The sequence below is a fragment of the Emydura macquarii genome, unplaced genomic scaffold (assembly GCF_026122565.2).
Source record: "Emydura macquarii macquarii isolate MOO-44397 ecotype Brisbane River unplaced genomic scaffold, CSIRO-AGI_Emac_v2 contig_71, whole genome shotgun sequence".
In the NCBI taxonomy this organism is placed as follows: domain Eukaryota; kingdom Metazoa; phylum Chordata; order Testudines; family Chelidae; genus Emydura; species Emydura macquarii.
This window is the reverse complement of record NW_027130208.1, coordinates 6,972,006-6,988,003: the sequence shown is the minus strand read 5'-3', so window position 1 is coordinate 6,988,003 and position 15,998 is coordinate 6,972,006. Positions and strand designations below refer to the sequence as shown.

Here is a 15,998-nt window from a genome sequence, read left to right as displayed (position 1 = left end):
AGCATCTGAACTGGCAGGAAGAGCAATAAAGAAAGTCATCGGTTCTTGGGAAGCGAGTACCATGGAAGACTCAATTAAAAGAGGATGTATTTCAGGAGTGGCATAATGGACTGGTGGAGAGGAAGCTGAGGAATGTATGGCATCAAGGAAAGAGATTGTGGTTTGCGTGTGGTCAAGTAGAGCACATTTGGTGCTAGTGCAAGATGGCATGAAGTTCAAGGGATAGTGTAACTCAAAGCTGAATCTGTGTTTCAACAGAGTGGAAGAGCAGCAGACTTCTCATTCACTTCTTAGGCAGCAGTCACATTTGGCAAGACCCAGTCAGCCATTGTGTTACAAAACTAGGATGGAATTTGTCAAAGACAAGAGAGTAGGTACTGTTGGGCTGGCTAATGCTAGGTATTAAAATGTCTTATCAAAGTAGAATATGGCATCCATGCTGTTATTTGTGACAGTATTACAGCAATTAGTGGGTGACAAATTGTTCACATATACTTACATAGATATAATATAAGGTTGTAAGTTTAATTTAAAAGCTACCATTAAAATAATTAATGCTAAATGCTCAGAACACATTCCCATTAGCAGGCCCAGATCACTTTTGAATGTATTATCTATACATGAACATAAGAATGGCATAGTGGGGGAGACCAAGGTTCCATCGAGCCAGTATGCCGTCTCTGACAGTGGCCAATTCCAGATGCTTCAGAGAGAATGAACAGATCTGGGCAATTTATCGAGTGACACAACACTTGTCATCCAGTTTCAGCTTCTGGAAATCAGAGATTAAAGGACATCTAGAGCATGGAATTGCATCCCTGACCATCCTGGCTAATAGCCACTGATGGACCTAGCCACCATGAACTTACCTAATTAATTTTTGAACCCAGTTCTACTTTTGGCCTTCACTACATCCCATGGCAATGAGATATTGCCTTCGTGTTGTGTGAGGAAGTACTTCTTTATGTTTGTTTTAAACCTGCTGCCTGTTAATTTCATTGGGTCATCCCTTGTTCATGTCTTATGTGAAGGGATAAATAACATTTCTCTATTCACTTTCTCTGGACCATTCATGATTTCATAGACCTCTATCATGTCCCTCCCTAGTCGTCTCTTTTCCAAGATGAACAGTCCCAGTCTTTTTAATCTCTCCTTATATGGAAGCTGTTCCATAGTATCCGGGATGAGGGCGGCCAGACCTCATGGTCAGAGCAGGAGTCAGAGCAAGGCATGTGTCCAGAGGTCAGAACCCGCGACAGGCCAGAGGGCAAACTGAAAGGCTGGAGACAAGTGGGCTCAGGTTACCAAGAGATCAGGGTCAGGCACCAGGCTACAGACAGCAATTGAGGAGCAAAGACAAAGACAAACCAGGGTTGGAAGCCAGAACCTAAGATCTGTCAGGAGCAGGGTCTGCAGCAGAGACAGACAGGTAATCTGTGGTGTACCTCAGACAGCTTCCTGACCTGGCTTCCTGGTTTAAATACTGGCACCAGCCAATCAGTGGGCTGTGAGGGGCCATCACTCAGGTTCTGCTGGGCAGTACTTCCTGCCAAGCCCAGCTTCACAGGATTCTCCCCTGGGAGCCCAGCCTGAGCCTTCAGTGGTGATGCGGCGATGTCAGCAGCACAGAACATCTGAGCTTACAGGTTCCAGCCCTGCAGGTTCTTACACATACCCCTAATCGTTTTTGTTGTCTTTCTCTGTATCTTTTCCAATTCTAATATATCTGTATTGAGGTGAGGTGCAGTGACCAGACCTGCATGCAGTATTCAAGGGGCGGGCACACCATGGATTTATATAGTGGCATTGTGATGTTTTCTGTTTTATTATCTATCCCTTTCCTAATGGTTCCTAACAATCTTTTAGCTTTTTTGACGGCTGCTGCACTTTGAGTGGATGTTTTCAGAGAACTATCCACTCTGACTCCAAGATCTTTCTTGAGTGGTAACAACTAATTTAGACCCCATCATTTTGTATATATAGTTGGGATTATGTTTTCCAATCTCTTGTGTTGCCTAATTGCTCCGGTTGAGTGGCTTAAATACAGATGTGTCATTGGATTTGTACTATTGCTTCTGTATCCAGCCCTCAAAAGATTGAATAGTAATCTGAATATATCCAAACTTTTTGAAGACTCTTCCTTCCCATCCCCTCCTATAAGTAATCAATACTCACTTTGCTACTTCCTGTGGTCTTCCACTCTATTAAACCACTCACTCCTTCCAACAGAATATCCATTTTTAAAGAGCCTGACCTAGCAACTCTTGCAAGTCTGTTTGTCAAAGAGACTACCAGAAATGTTGGGCCCTGCAACTGGCCCTCGTGAAAGGATAGTCAGAGGGGCTAGTTGGAGGATGCCAGTCAAAACTCACGGTGTCTGAAGGGTGTGTTAATTCTATCTATTAGGTTCTTAAACAGCACCCATTATCCTAGATCAAAGAACCTACCAAAATTATGACATGTATCTGTAAGGAAATATTTCTTCCCTGTCTGTTCCTTCCAGTTATTTATTAAATTGTTATGGGAAGGCTAGATCAAAGAGGGAATCTTGTGTATTTTGCTCTGAAGATCATGAGTTCACGTTCATCCTGATCTCTTCTGGGATTGAATTCCAGATTCAGGGGCCCCTAGCTGAGAAACCTCTGTCTGAACACATGTCACTTTTTTCAGTGAAGTGAGGAATGCTGGGTAGCAGTGTCGCTGACTCCAATAATCGTCGGCCCAACTGTAGCTCAAAAATGGCATTTTTTATGGTTGTATTTATTTAGATATCCAGAATGAGTAGGCATTCAGGTGGATGCTGAGGATCTGAACAGAGATATGAACAAACTTAATTATCAGAGTGCAGATGTCTTCGGTGGAGGGTAATGTTACAGAAGGGCAGATTCCTCCATCTCCCCCACCAGCACTACCGTCTTCTGAGGTGTTCTTCATCCAGTTGCTGACATCAGCCACATCACTGGTTTGCTGAAAGATATTGCTGTTTGTGTCAGCTGTGAAGGTAACAGAGGGCTAGATGTCATTGGCTTATTGCTGGCATTTTTGGTTTATAACGTTTCACAGTCTGCTCTAATGGCTTCATTAAAGTGAACAAGATAAGAGAGTAGATGGATCCCTGTGGGATCCACAGGTCAGGGTTTGAATGTAAAGGAGAGAGTATCTATCATGTGTCTGTCTCTGTTTGGCCTGAGAAGGATCTTTGAAGGCATTTCCATATTTTTTGAGTCAAGGCAGCAGGATTCCATAGTTGGTCATATCAGATACTGTGGAGAGGTCAGGCAATAGGATTGTAGCTGCGTGGCCCTTGTTCATAAAGAGCAAAAGATCATCCATCGCTAACATCAGCACCATCTCTGTTCACTGTCCCAGAAGTCTCACTGGCAGGAATCCAAAACATTGGCTATATTTAGGTAACGTTGGATATGACCCTTGGAGAGTTTTCTAATTAGCTTGCTCCAAAATGGGAGGAGGTTGGACAGTGGGAAGTAGTTGGAAGGCCAGAAGGGTCATGGCTTCATTGCCATCTGAATTATGTCATGCTTAGGGGTTATTCTATCAAATATGAGAAGTGCTGGCAATCTCATTACAGTTCTCAGATGTCTTGACTCTCTTTTCTTAGCCTAGGAAGGCATAGGTCAGTATCATAGGTGATGGTTTTATTTTCCTGAAATGTTTCTGACTTCCTCTTGTCTCAATGAGCTAAAAATAGACCTGGAAATGAAAGAGTCGTGTTATCAGGCCTATGTTTTTTGTATGGTTTCAGGATATGTCTATACTGCTGGGGCTAAACAGATCGATGCAGCGGCATTGATTGAATGGGCTGTGGAGACCCACTTAGTCGATCCCAGAAGTGGTCTCCGGTCCATGCAATAAATCCACCTCCCTTCCTTCCCTCCCTCCCCCTGGCCCAAAAGAGTAAGGCTGCATTGATCGGAGGGTGTCTCCCATCGAGGCAGTCTTAGGCATGTATGATTTTTTTTTAGTAATGTTTCACCATGGAACATACTAGGTTCTGGTGTCAAGTTGGAAGCATTGCAAGTTATGAAGATAATTCAAAGTCCAAAATAGTTCAACAAGTCAAGATTTAGCAGAGCCTGTGATGGAGGAGAGATGGAATTTCTTCCTTCATGACCTACCCATAGACATACACACATTCCTGTGACAGAACCTCTTTGTAATACGCACTTGTTTTCTTCCATCGATGCTAAAGTTTTCTTCCCTCCCACTTCTTCTGCTGCAGTTTAGTAGAGAATGATGTGGAATTCTGTGTTTGACTAGAGAATGAGTGACAGTGTGTCCATGGATGTGGTTAACAGGGGTCATGGTGACTTGCTAGTAGGGTAGATTTACCAGTAAGCATATTTTGGAATTTATGATTTCAGGGCAGACCATTCTGGTTGTGACTACTTGTCTGTCAACTGGGAAGGATTTGATTTATACCTTGAGGAAGGTGGTGGACAGACCAGGGGTGCTTCTTGTGTTCCTTTTGCTCAGAAATTCAAGAACTCTATGGGTAGAGACTGAAACAATCTTTCATCCAACTGTCCAAGAATCTTTTATGCAATTGAATCAAACACACAAGAATTGGCAGAGTTGTAGGAAGTAAATAGATTGTCCCTGGGCTTTAGATCAAAATTCTATTGGTATTACACTCTTAATGACTTCTAGAAGCTTAAACAAACAAACAAAAAATATGTCGATGCATATAAGTTGTTTTTGTGCAGGTTTTCGAACATTAAAATGCGGTATTGTAAAATGACATTTTTAAAACAAACATCAGTAGAAATAATTTGCTTACTGTTCCATGTGACAATAATTCAGAGATTGAATTATAATCATGATCAAGTATGTGTTTGTTTTATGAGTATAATGAGCAGTAGTCAAATAAAACTAGATTAGGAAAAAATGATTAATGACCACAATTTTTAAATTCTGCCTTGATACAAGAGCATGGTTTGGTTGGTGGTTGTGGGGAGGGAGTGTTTTTGTTCGTTGTTGTTTTAAAAAACCCTAAAGTATTTTGTATAGATTTTGCATTTGGAAAATAAACAGTGTTTCAGAGCGGAAAATAGGATTTGAAAATTTTAGTGCAGTACCATATGCTTGGTTTCTACTTCATCTAAGATGCACTAATGACAGACAAATGGATAATGACCTTTATTTTTTAAATTTTATTCAATTTAGTACATTTAAGTAAAACTCCTGTCAATCAATCATAACTTTATTTAGCTTTTATCCGGTTTGTGAATCTTTTCTTTCTTCTTCGAGTACTTGCTCATGCCGATTCCATGCTAGATTTGTGCATGCCCTCGTGAATGGCTGTTGGAGATTTTTGCCTTAGTGGTATCTGTAGGGCCAGCTCTGGTGCCCTCTGAAGCCCCACATTCATGTGGCGGTATATGAGCCCTGCGCCCCCTCAATTCCTTCTTTCTGCCTGTGACAGTTGTTGGAACAGCTTTCTTTCTTGTGTTTGCAAGTGCTCTTTATAGACTATTGTTAATAGTTCTTGGAAAGAGTGAGTGAGAGAGAGATAGTGGTCCTGTCAGGGACAGGGCATGCCCCGAGCTTCAAACCCTGTTCTTTTTGCCATAAGCCCTTCCCGTTTAATGACCCTACCACAGTTGCTTGAAGTGCTTAGAGGAAACACATGTGAGGGATAAGTGCAAGATTTGCAAAGGCTTCAGGCCACGGACTAAGAAACACCAGGACATTCGCCTGAAAGTCCAGTTAATGGAGGCAGCACTCAGACCAGCCTCAATCTTCTCGCTCCAACTCGGGGCCGAGTACCACAGCGTCGGTGCAGAGTGCCCCACCAGTGCCGAGCCCTTCTCGATGCTATTTGCCTTCACCAGTGCTGGAGAAGCAGCAAAAGAAGCAGCGCGCCAATCAAGGCCGTTCCCCCGCACTGAAGGAGAATAAGAAGGCAGGGTCGGGCAAAGGACCCACATTGGGCCAATTGTCTGCTAGCCTCTCCTCCCAGGATTGCAAGCCCTTTGAGGGAGCACCCCCAACTCCTGGGAGTGGAGGGGGACCCCTCCACTTAATGATAACCTCAACGCCGGAGGTCTTTCATAGGGCCAGGGACTTGGGAGGCACTGGGAAGGCCATCACTCTGCTGGCCTTACCCTCTGCACCAGAATCGGTAAAGGCATCTGTTTCTAGGGGTAAACCTGCCATGGGGCTACCCCAGTGGTCAGTCAGCTGGCCGTTCCCACCGAATCTTGGCATCGGTCCACAGCACATCAGTCAAGAGCTCTGTTGCCCTGACGAAGGTTTCCGCCATCTAGGCCCTGGTCCCTGACACTTCATTTCTGGTCTCCCACCCGGAGGAGAGACTGACTGGCTGCATATTGCTGGTTTCAGTCTCCCTGGTACTGGTCATCGCCCTCGTGGCACCGGTCACTGTTAGCATGGCGCCAGTCGCTGGACCCCCGGCACCATGTGGCCCAACACCTCATTACATGCCGCCATCTCGAAAGCACTCCTCTTTGATGCCGCACCACTCGGGAATCCCTGCTTCATTCGCTGCTTCACTATGATCACCAAGGGAGGAACTGTTACCATCCTCGGAAATGCATACCACTTTTCAGTGCCCGCTGGCAGCAAGCACCTAGCCTCAAGAATAATGGCCTATTTAGTGGCCATTCTGGAATCCATGAGGGATCCCAGTGGCACCAGGATCCTACTTGCTCCAGTCTTCCACAGCCACATCCAGAAAATGATCTGCGGCACTGACCATCCTGGCACGGGACCTGGACTTGGGATCCAGTATTGCCACTGAGCCATGGGATCCGGAGGTAGAGACAGCTCCCCTTGAAATGGAGGAGACACCACTCCCTCCGCCGACATTACCATCGGCCTCCTCATCCCCAGCCGAGGCGGTTGCCAGCCTAGCTTCCCCAATACTGCCAGATTATTTTCAGGCCCACCTAGAAATCTCTAAAAGGATCACGTCCAACGTGGACTTGGAGGCTGAGGAGCTTACAGAGCCTACAGGACAGGCTCTTTGACATCCTGGAGGCTGCGGCACTAGCTAAAGTCGCACTGCCTGTGTATGAAGGGGGTGCTGAAGGTTGTCAAAGCCCTTTAGTGGACCCCCTCTTTCCTGCCTCCAATATACAAAAGGGCCAAGAAGAAATTTTATGTTCCAGTTAAGGGATATGAATACTGTTCTCCCACCCACCCCCCAGATCTCTGATGGTGGCTGCAGCTAATGAACAGGACAGACAGGGCCAGGCAAGTTCAGTGCCTCAGAACAAGGATGCAAAAAAGCTGGACTTGTTTGGAAGAAAGATTTATTTCACAGGCAGTCTTCAACTCAGAATCTCCAACCAGCAGGAATTGCTGGGGAGATATAATTATAACATTTGGGACTCCATAGCCAAATTCAAGGACTCTCTGCCACAGAACCCAGACAAGAGTTTGTGTCCACCTTAGAGGAGGGCAAGATGGAGTCTAGAGACTTCCTCCAGACAGCACTGGATGCTGCTGATTCCATGGCCAGGTCAATGGCTTTGGCAGTATTCATGCGGCATTGTTCCTGGCTGCAGTCCTCAGGATTGTCTTAGGAGGTGCAACAGTCTATAAAGGACCTTCCCTTCAAGAGGAGCCCCCTATTTTCAGAGCAGACTGATACCAGGGTTCACGGCCTGAAAGACTTCAGGGCCACTTTACGACCCCTTGGCCTGTATACACTGCAGGCATCTAGGAGACAGTTCCAGCCACCACAGCCACTGCCTAGATATTTAGGTCAGCCGTGGCAAGGAGTCTACAAGAGAAGGGACAGAGATAAAGGGTTTAAGTGCCGCCATCACACTTCATCCTTCTCTGCTGCCCAGTTGGGCACTGTGCACTGTCAGGGTGGGCTGTGGCAGGCGTTTTGAGGGTGCACCAGAGTACAGTGTTGCAGCCTGAGCCCAGGATCCGTCTGTCCATTTATTTTTTTAACAGTCTGTTCCCCTTCCTTTCTTCATGGGCTCAGATTACATCGGACCATTGAGTCCTCAACACCATATCAGCTGGTTAAACCCTGCAGTTCTCTTCAGTACTCCATTCCCATCCTTTCTCCCCATCCGTCTTCAAGGACCCTTCTCATGAACAACTTCTTGTACAGGAGGTGAAAACACTCCAATGAATAGGGGCTGTGGAGGAAGTTCCTCAAGACAGGAAAGGAAAAGAGTTTTATTCCTGCTACTTTCTTATACCGAAGGCCAAAGGAGGCCTGAGACCCATCCCGGACCTGCATCACCTCAACAAATATCTCAGGAAGTTGAAGTTCTGCATGGTCTCCCTTGCCTCCATCATCCTTTTTCTGGATCCAAGAGACCAGTATGCCTCCCTTGACTTAAAGAATGCATATTTCCATATTTCAATTTTCCATGGTCACAGAAGATTCCTCTGATGTGTAGTGGGCCAACGACACTACCAATTCACAGCGCTGCTCTTCAGCCTCTCATCCGACCCAATGGTTTTCACAAAATGTATGGCAGTAGTGGCCGCTTGCCTGAGGTAATAACAGCCCACTCTACCAGGGCTCAAGCTTCGTTGGCAGCCTTCCTGGCACAGGTGCCAATCCAAGACATCTGCAGAGCTGCTACCAGGTCTTCTGTCTGTATCTTTGCTGTTCATTATGCCATTACCCAGCAGGTGCGGGATGACACCAGGTTTGGCAGAGCAGTGCTGAAGTGGTACATCCATGAATTCCGAGCCCGCCTCCAGAGATACTGGTTGTGAGTCACCTAGCATGGAGTCAACATGAGCAAACATTTGAAGAAGAAGAACTGGATACTAACCTTTTGTAACTGTTGTTCTTCAAGATATGTTACTCATGTCCATTCTATGACCCTCTGTCCCTGCCATCAGAGTTGATGGCAAGAAAGAACTGAGGGTGAGCAGGGTTGGCGGCACCTCATATATTGCTGCATGAGCATGGGGCTCCAGAGGTGCCAGAGCCAACCCTACGGATACCACTAAGGCAAAAATCTCCAACAGCTATGCACGAGGGCACACACACACCTAGCATGGAATTGATCTGAGCAACACATCTCAAAGAACAACAGGTATGAAGGGTTAGTAACTGTTTTTTGCTTGGTACAAAGCCAGAACTGTTGTCTGAAGTATTTTCACCATAAGTCAAGCTTTAAATATAAAGGGGAATTCTGCTCTCAGGAACCCCAACAGACCAAATATTGCTTGCCTCATCCGTGTGAATAATCCTATTGACTTCAACAGAACTAATTGAAGTAAGGTGAGCAGGATTTTTGTTTAGTGTGTGGGTGCTGTGTGGTAGTGATGGCCTGTGAGATACAGAAGATCAGACTAGATGATATAGTGGTCCCTTCTGGCTTTAAAAGTCTGACTCTGTGGTTTTTCCATTGACTAGAGTGACATTGCATAGTCAAATAATTTGAGTAAAAAGAAGGTATTGAAATATACACTGATAATGGTTACCTTATTTGGATCAATTCATAAGGTAGGGTCCAAATTCTCTTGATGGGTATAATGAAGTATACTAGCCCGTTAAGAGTAGAGGGGGCCAGAAGACCCCATTTCAGGGAGCGGGAATGAACAAAGTCCCAGGAAATGGTCTGGTAGAAGAAGAGAGGCTGCAGTTATGGGTTGAATACAGGGAAAACTGTTCTTTTAAGGCCCCGGATCAGGGCCTTGTAGGGTAAGGTAGAGCAGGGTTCCCCTCTCTTCCAGCCATTTGAGAGGAGCTCTCTGGATGAGAGCAGTATGTAGAATGCTTTCTCACTCAGAATGGGGCAACACTGGCAAGAGAGAGAGGCCAGAGCCAAAAAGCTAAATTCCAGGCAGTGAGAGCTATGAGAAGTGACCCTGTGAAGAGCTCCATGTGGATGGCAGGAGAGCCAGAAGGATAAGTATGAGCCTTTGGATGGCAGTAATGGACTGTATTGGTGGAACAGTCTGGAACTCTCTGTGGGCATTACATCTGCCCCAAGTGGGGGGCGGTAGGACTTATGAGAGAGGCTCTGTGAGGGGCCAGTAAGAGGGAGAACAGAAGGAGGCTGCTTCAAAGGGAACTCCAGCCACAAGAGACTGCTCTGGAAGTCGCAGGCTTGTTACAACAGGACTGTGATGAGCAGGGCGTATTATATCAGACCTTTAAAGAGGCACAGTATCTTCAAAAAAGGAACAAGAAAGTAAATATTGGGGAACAATCCTGGACTGGTGACAGGATGGACTCAATCACCAAGTAATACGTCTTTTGCACACTAAAGATTTTTTTAAAAAAAATGCAATAAAAACTTTTCACTTAAATTAGAAGACATTAAAGAGCAAATTCTCTGGTTCAGGATCTGCATGGGGAGCAGACCTGAAGTTGTGGATTGATGCACAGAAGAGTTGACTGCATGCTTTTGTCTCTCACTGTGTGGAATTTCTGTTGATATAGACAAGAGCAGAGATTGAGAACTCCAGCATAAAAGACCCAGGGCTGTGCTCCAATCTGATGTGTGTGTGGGAGCAGAGATATTTAGGGGACATATCTGCAAGAGTGAAGGTATCAGATAAGTACTGCAATGGGGTAGAAGGACCATGCTCTGTAGCTGGGTGGTTGATGCGGAGCCATGTCAGCACCTTCCACTGGTGAGGTTCAGGGCAGTGGGAGAGAGGTGAGTTGATGTAGCTGTGGCCGCATCTGAGCTTTTCAGGGATGGCTGAGGGTAAAGAAGGTTGCCAGCTAGGTCATTCTCCGCAGGATTGTCGCAGTTGATATGCCACCTTCTCCATAGTCTTTTTTCCACTCCTCTACATCTGGTGAGCGTAAGAGATGGAGCAGAAGCAGAGTACCGGCAGGAACTGCCTGACTTGGCAGAGATGCATGGAATTCCCCTTCTGCACATTTCCTACTTTGTACACAGCAGAGGATGCCTGCAGCATTTTATCCTTTAAACACTAAAAAACCAAAAAAACACTAAAAACCGACTGTGTGTCTAGGCACATTTGAATAGCTTACCGCAATTATTTATCCTAATAAAATACAGCCCAGCACATGAGGAGAATTTGTTCTTGTCAAAATAACAGTTAAGATTGGCTTTTTTTGTTTGCTGCTTCTATTTTACACTCATGTAAATTTCTGTTATGAAACGCATTGTCCTGTGTGTTTCCTTTTGTCTCGTTTTGTTGCATAGTCCTTTAACACTCATTGGTCAAAAGCCTATAACCGTCAATATTTCTTTTTGTTTTTTGTTCTTGGTGTAAGCTGTTGAATTAGCAGCTACCAAAATCTTTTACTACTAAGAAGAACAGCAAAAGCTCTCCATGAATATAAGTATTGCAACTTTCTTTGATATTTGTTCAGAAGGAAAATTCATTTATATAGTCTATCATGCGTGTAACAATGTGCTTTTGATGGTGAAAATGGTTTGATAAATATTAATAGGTATTTTTTCCTGCTACTTTGTACATAGTGTGGCCTTTTGTTAAAGATGAATGTTCCACAGAAATAAGATTCCATTAATGTGACATTGAAAGTGTTCATATGGAAGGTAAACTTAGAAAGGAAAACCAAGAGCCTCTGAAAACTGCATTTGACTCTAGCTCTGGGTCATTTTATTAAATAAGCAACGTAACATTTGAAAAGGGAGATTGGTTGTATGGTTCTGATGTTAATCCATTGTTAACACAAATTAATGCTTTGGGTAGTACATTAGAAAGCGTATTACTGGCTTCATATGTTTTTCATTCTGGCAGATTCCCCCATGATATACTTGCATAATATGTATTTATTATAGGGTAACATCTAGAATCTTCCATGGGATGTTTATTACACGTGTACACCTGTAAAGAGCTCTCCAAAACTGCAGTAGCTGAGACTAGTCTTGATCTATTGTGATTTATTCCAGTATTGATTGTGAGTCAAGGGCAACAAATTCTTTGATTAGGTTTTTTTATTCTTTAAAATCAATCAGGAAGTAAGACTGATCCTTTTCTATATGGTATTCTCTTTTGTTTCGTCTGTGTCCTGTGTGCGCGCATGTGCACACACATCAATGGCAACACACAGCTCAACGTACAATAGGTACAGACAAACATAGCTATCAGTTTTATATTATAATACTAGCATTAACGGTTTCCAGGGAGTTAGTCTGGCTTGCTTGCCTCAAAACATCAATTGCTTTAGCCAGTCATTAATTTCTAGTAAATGTCCAACCCAGAGGTCATCATCATTTAAATAATAGTCATCTGTATGTATTCTTATTTGTACTATGACATTTTTAATCTATTAAGATGTTTGTTTGCCTTTGCAAAACCCATAAAAGTAGTCAGCCAGTATTCAAGTCATAGCCATTCATAGTAAACTCATTTTTAACACTTAGATATCAAAATAACTCATAACTATTATTAAATATAGTCCTATTTAGTTGCTGTTTACTGCTTTCTTACAACCACTACAGATGGTGACGTTGAAGAAAAGCCTTATATTTACTTTCCCATTTTCTTTATTTATAAAAAGTTGTGTTGATCATGCTTAATGTATACTTAAAACTGTTATTAATTTCTTTACTCGAAGAGTGTGTGAGGAGCCAAATAGACTGGAAAACAAAGAGAATATCACTGTAGAAAAATGTTTATCTACTGTGGAGCTATTTAATGCATAATACACTAAATCTAGATTATTAGATATTAGACATTTGACTTCAAATCAGTTAAGATATTTTCAGAAAGTGCTAACGTATTGTTGAGGTTGGAGAACATACAAGATAGCTAATGGATGAAATGGTTTGTTGGAGTCACTACAACTGTTCAAATCATGAAAACCACCCACATAACTGACATCTTTATGGACAGGGCAGTTAAAATAGCGTGGAACACGAACTGTTCTACCTCTAGAAGTGGTTTCCACAGCCTTAAGTTATGGATCATATAATCATAACAGTAGTGTCTGGGGAAGCTTGCACTGCCATTTCCTCCATGCCTGGACTTTGGAAAAATGTGTTTTAGGACCCTAGTCCTGCTCCCCAAACCTTTCATGGATTTCCATAGAAGCAGAACCAGGGTCTTAGTACATAATTATGAAAGAATATTGCACTTTTATGTGACATTGCACATGCTGTAGTGAATTTCTGAATCCTACATGACCATTCAGTGTCTGTAATTTGATTTTTTTCCCTCCTCTTCATTTAGTTGTTTGCTTTGATGCCAAGATAAACTTTGACGACAATGCTGAGTTTAGGCAAAAAGAGATCTTTGCCATGGATGACAAGTCTGAGAATGAGGCTATAGAAAATGAAGCTGCCAAATACGACTTAAAGTACATAGGACTGGATGGAAACATTGCTTGCTTTGGTAAGAAAAGCTAACTGTCTCTGTAGATATCTTGCTGTAACCAATTAACAATTAAGAGCTTTCAATATTAGCTCACTAATCTGTTTCAGTTTACAGTCAGTTACAGAGAATATTATCAGAAATATTTACAATAGAATAATAATCAAAATACATAAAATTACTCATATGCTTAAGTGTTCTCAGAATCAGGTCCTATTTTATTACCAATGAAGTCTTTAAAGTGACTCCACCAACTTGAAAATCACATTTCCATCTGATGATACTGTATCTACTGTTGTTACAAGTGACTCCTAAATTGTTAGCTTATTGGTAGATTTAGTCATATAGTGAGTATTACTCTGACAGAAGGAGATTAAAAGCAAATCTATACTTTCTCAATTTATAAAATTCGCTTGATTTGTGTATTTTGATTTACATTCTACTCTTTAACAGCACTTTGACTGAGTAGTCCTTTTTAGTGTTTTGCTGATGTTGCCTGCTCCTCCCCAAATTCTGTAAGATGGTAATAGTAGTAATAGGGAATAACAGTCAATACTTGCAACAACAAACCTAAAGCTGAAACTGAAGGGGCAGCAGGCAGGAGTGTGCAGACAGGTTAAAAACGGGGTGAGGTTGAGATGAACCTGTGTGTATTTAGTGCCTTTATTGTCAGACTAGCCCAATGAACCTTCTGAATATCAACAGTGGGTGCAGAAAAAATTATTATTTTAAAAAAATCAGAAAATACTATTTAAAAGGCACGTGATCTTAACAGGCATATATCTTAATTTGTCTGTTTAAACTCGATTTGATTTTTTAAACGTTGGGTTCTCACAATGTAAACTTGGCTCCCTTGACATCTCAGTATTTCTCTTGTCAAACAGTAACTAGTAAATTTTGCATTATGCTGAAATCTTTTTTTAACTGAAATTCCTTTTTAATAGAAGTAAAATAGATGAAATAGTTAAATCACTATTCAAAAATTTTCAGTTTCATGTAAATTGTTTAACCCCAAACATTTTCTAGCAAAAGAATTCACTTAATCAATTTGATATGACTTAGCGAAAATGGTTTATCCTCCAGAGAAGGAAGAGAGGAATACAGAGATAATATAACTTTTGTTACCGCCAACAGTTTATAGTGCGTAGAGTTATGCTCTACCCACTTACATGCAAGATCCTCAGGTTGTGGTAGACCAGTTCAGTGAATTTGTACTGTATTGGCCTTAAGGAAACGAACATAAAAAAGTGTAGCTCATTAAACCATCACTAGCATCATATTCAGTGCCTGAGATCTCATCCTTGTGGTTCTGTTCAGTACAAAAGAAACCTGCATAAAATTACATGTGGTACAAAAAGGCTTACTTTGTACAGAAGCAATAACTTTAATGTACCAAACCATTCTCATTCATCTCACCTGGATGAGCTAATGTACTCGCAACACTGGTAGCATTTAAAGTAGCAAAGGATCTGGCTGCCAGCGTGCCAGAAGAAATAGAAGAAAGCGTTACCCTTTTTAAACATCGGGTAAGAATTGTCATGATTTGAACATATTTGTTAAAATGAATATTCACTTTTAAAATATTTTGTAATGTGGTATTAGTCTTACCAGGATTAATGAAATTAGACATGGTTTGTAAGTGGCAACTGAATTAAGGGATCAGTAATACGTGGAGGAGACTTTACGTTGGGTTTCTGCTGGGTTAATTTTTGTCCTTTACTCTGAGGGAGGATATTTATGTCCAGTTGTGTGTGTGGTCGGTAATCCTCTTTAATTGTTATGAAATCCCTTTTCTCTGAAGTTTTTTTTTTTTTTTTTTTTGTATTGGACACCCTTCCTATGACTATTTTGTTCATTTATGTCTGCTAACTAAGCCACTCCTGAAAAATTCAGGTGCTGGCCTAATCTGAAACAAATCTTAATGTGAACCGGCAATAAGTGAAGTTTTAGGACTTGAGCTGCTGTGCCACAGTTAAATCACATTTCATGAGTCTGTGTTACCTTTTGTAAAATATCAGCATCTGTCTCTTACAATTACAGTGAATGGAGCTGGTCTTGCTATGGCAACCTGTGATATCATTTCCCTTAATGGTGGAAAGCCAGCCAACTTCCTGGATCTTGGTGGAGGTGTGAAGGAAGCACAAGTCTATCAGGCATTCAAATTGCTCACTGCTGATCCTAAGGTAAAATAATTGTCTTTGGACAGGATGTTTCCTGATGCAGTAATATAAGTACATTTGTCTACCAAAAATCAGTAATATGCTGAATGAATGTATATGATGATCTTGTGAACACTCGAGGATAACTTTCTAGGAGGATGGTCTAAGACAGTGGTCTGTGGACCTATGCGGGCCCACAGACTATGCCTTAGATTTCCTAAGGGATCCGCACCTCCAAATGAAATTTTTTAGGGGTCCACAAATGAAAAAAGGTTGGAAACCACTGGTCTACGAGAAAGGATGGTCATATGGTTACTTCACTGGACTGGGACTCATAAGACCTGGGTTCAATTCCTAGCTCAGTCACAGACCTCCTGTGTGACCTTGGACAAGTCATTGAATCTCTCTATGCCTTGGTTCCCCATCTGTAAAATGGGGGGAATAAAATTCCACTTGTCTGACTTATCTAAGGGGAGGAGCTCTCTTACCATGTGTTTGTATGGCGCCTAACAGTGAGGGATCTCCAGGCACTGCTGTAACACAGATAAT

General features: G+C 42.5%; 1 protein-coding gene across 1 annotated transcript in view; it reads left to right on the top strand.

Annotated features, from left to right (window-relative positions):
• The window catches only part of SUCLG2 (succinate-CoA ligase GDP-forming subunit beta), a 197,690-nt gene that overhangs the window by 100,777 nt on the left and 80,915 nt on the right, over nt 1-15,998 (top strand). The window contains exons 8-9 of the mRNA XM_067542134.1: nt 13,150-13,311; nt 15,331-15,473. Of these exons, the coding sequence (XP_067398235.1) occupies nt 13,150-13,311; nt 15,331-15,473 (305 nt within the window). The remainder of the gene's footprint in view (nt 1-13,149; nt 13,312-15,330; nt 15,474-15,998) is intronic.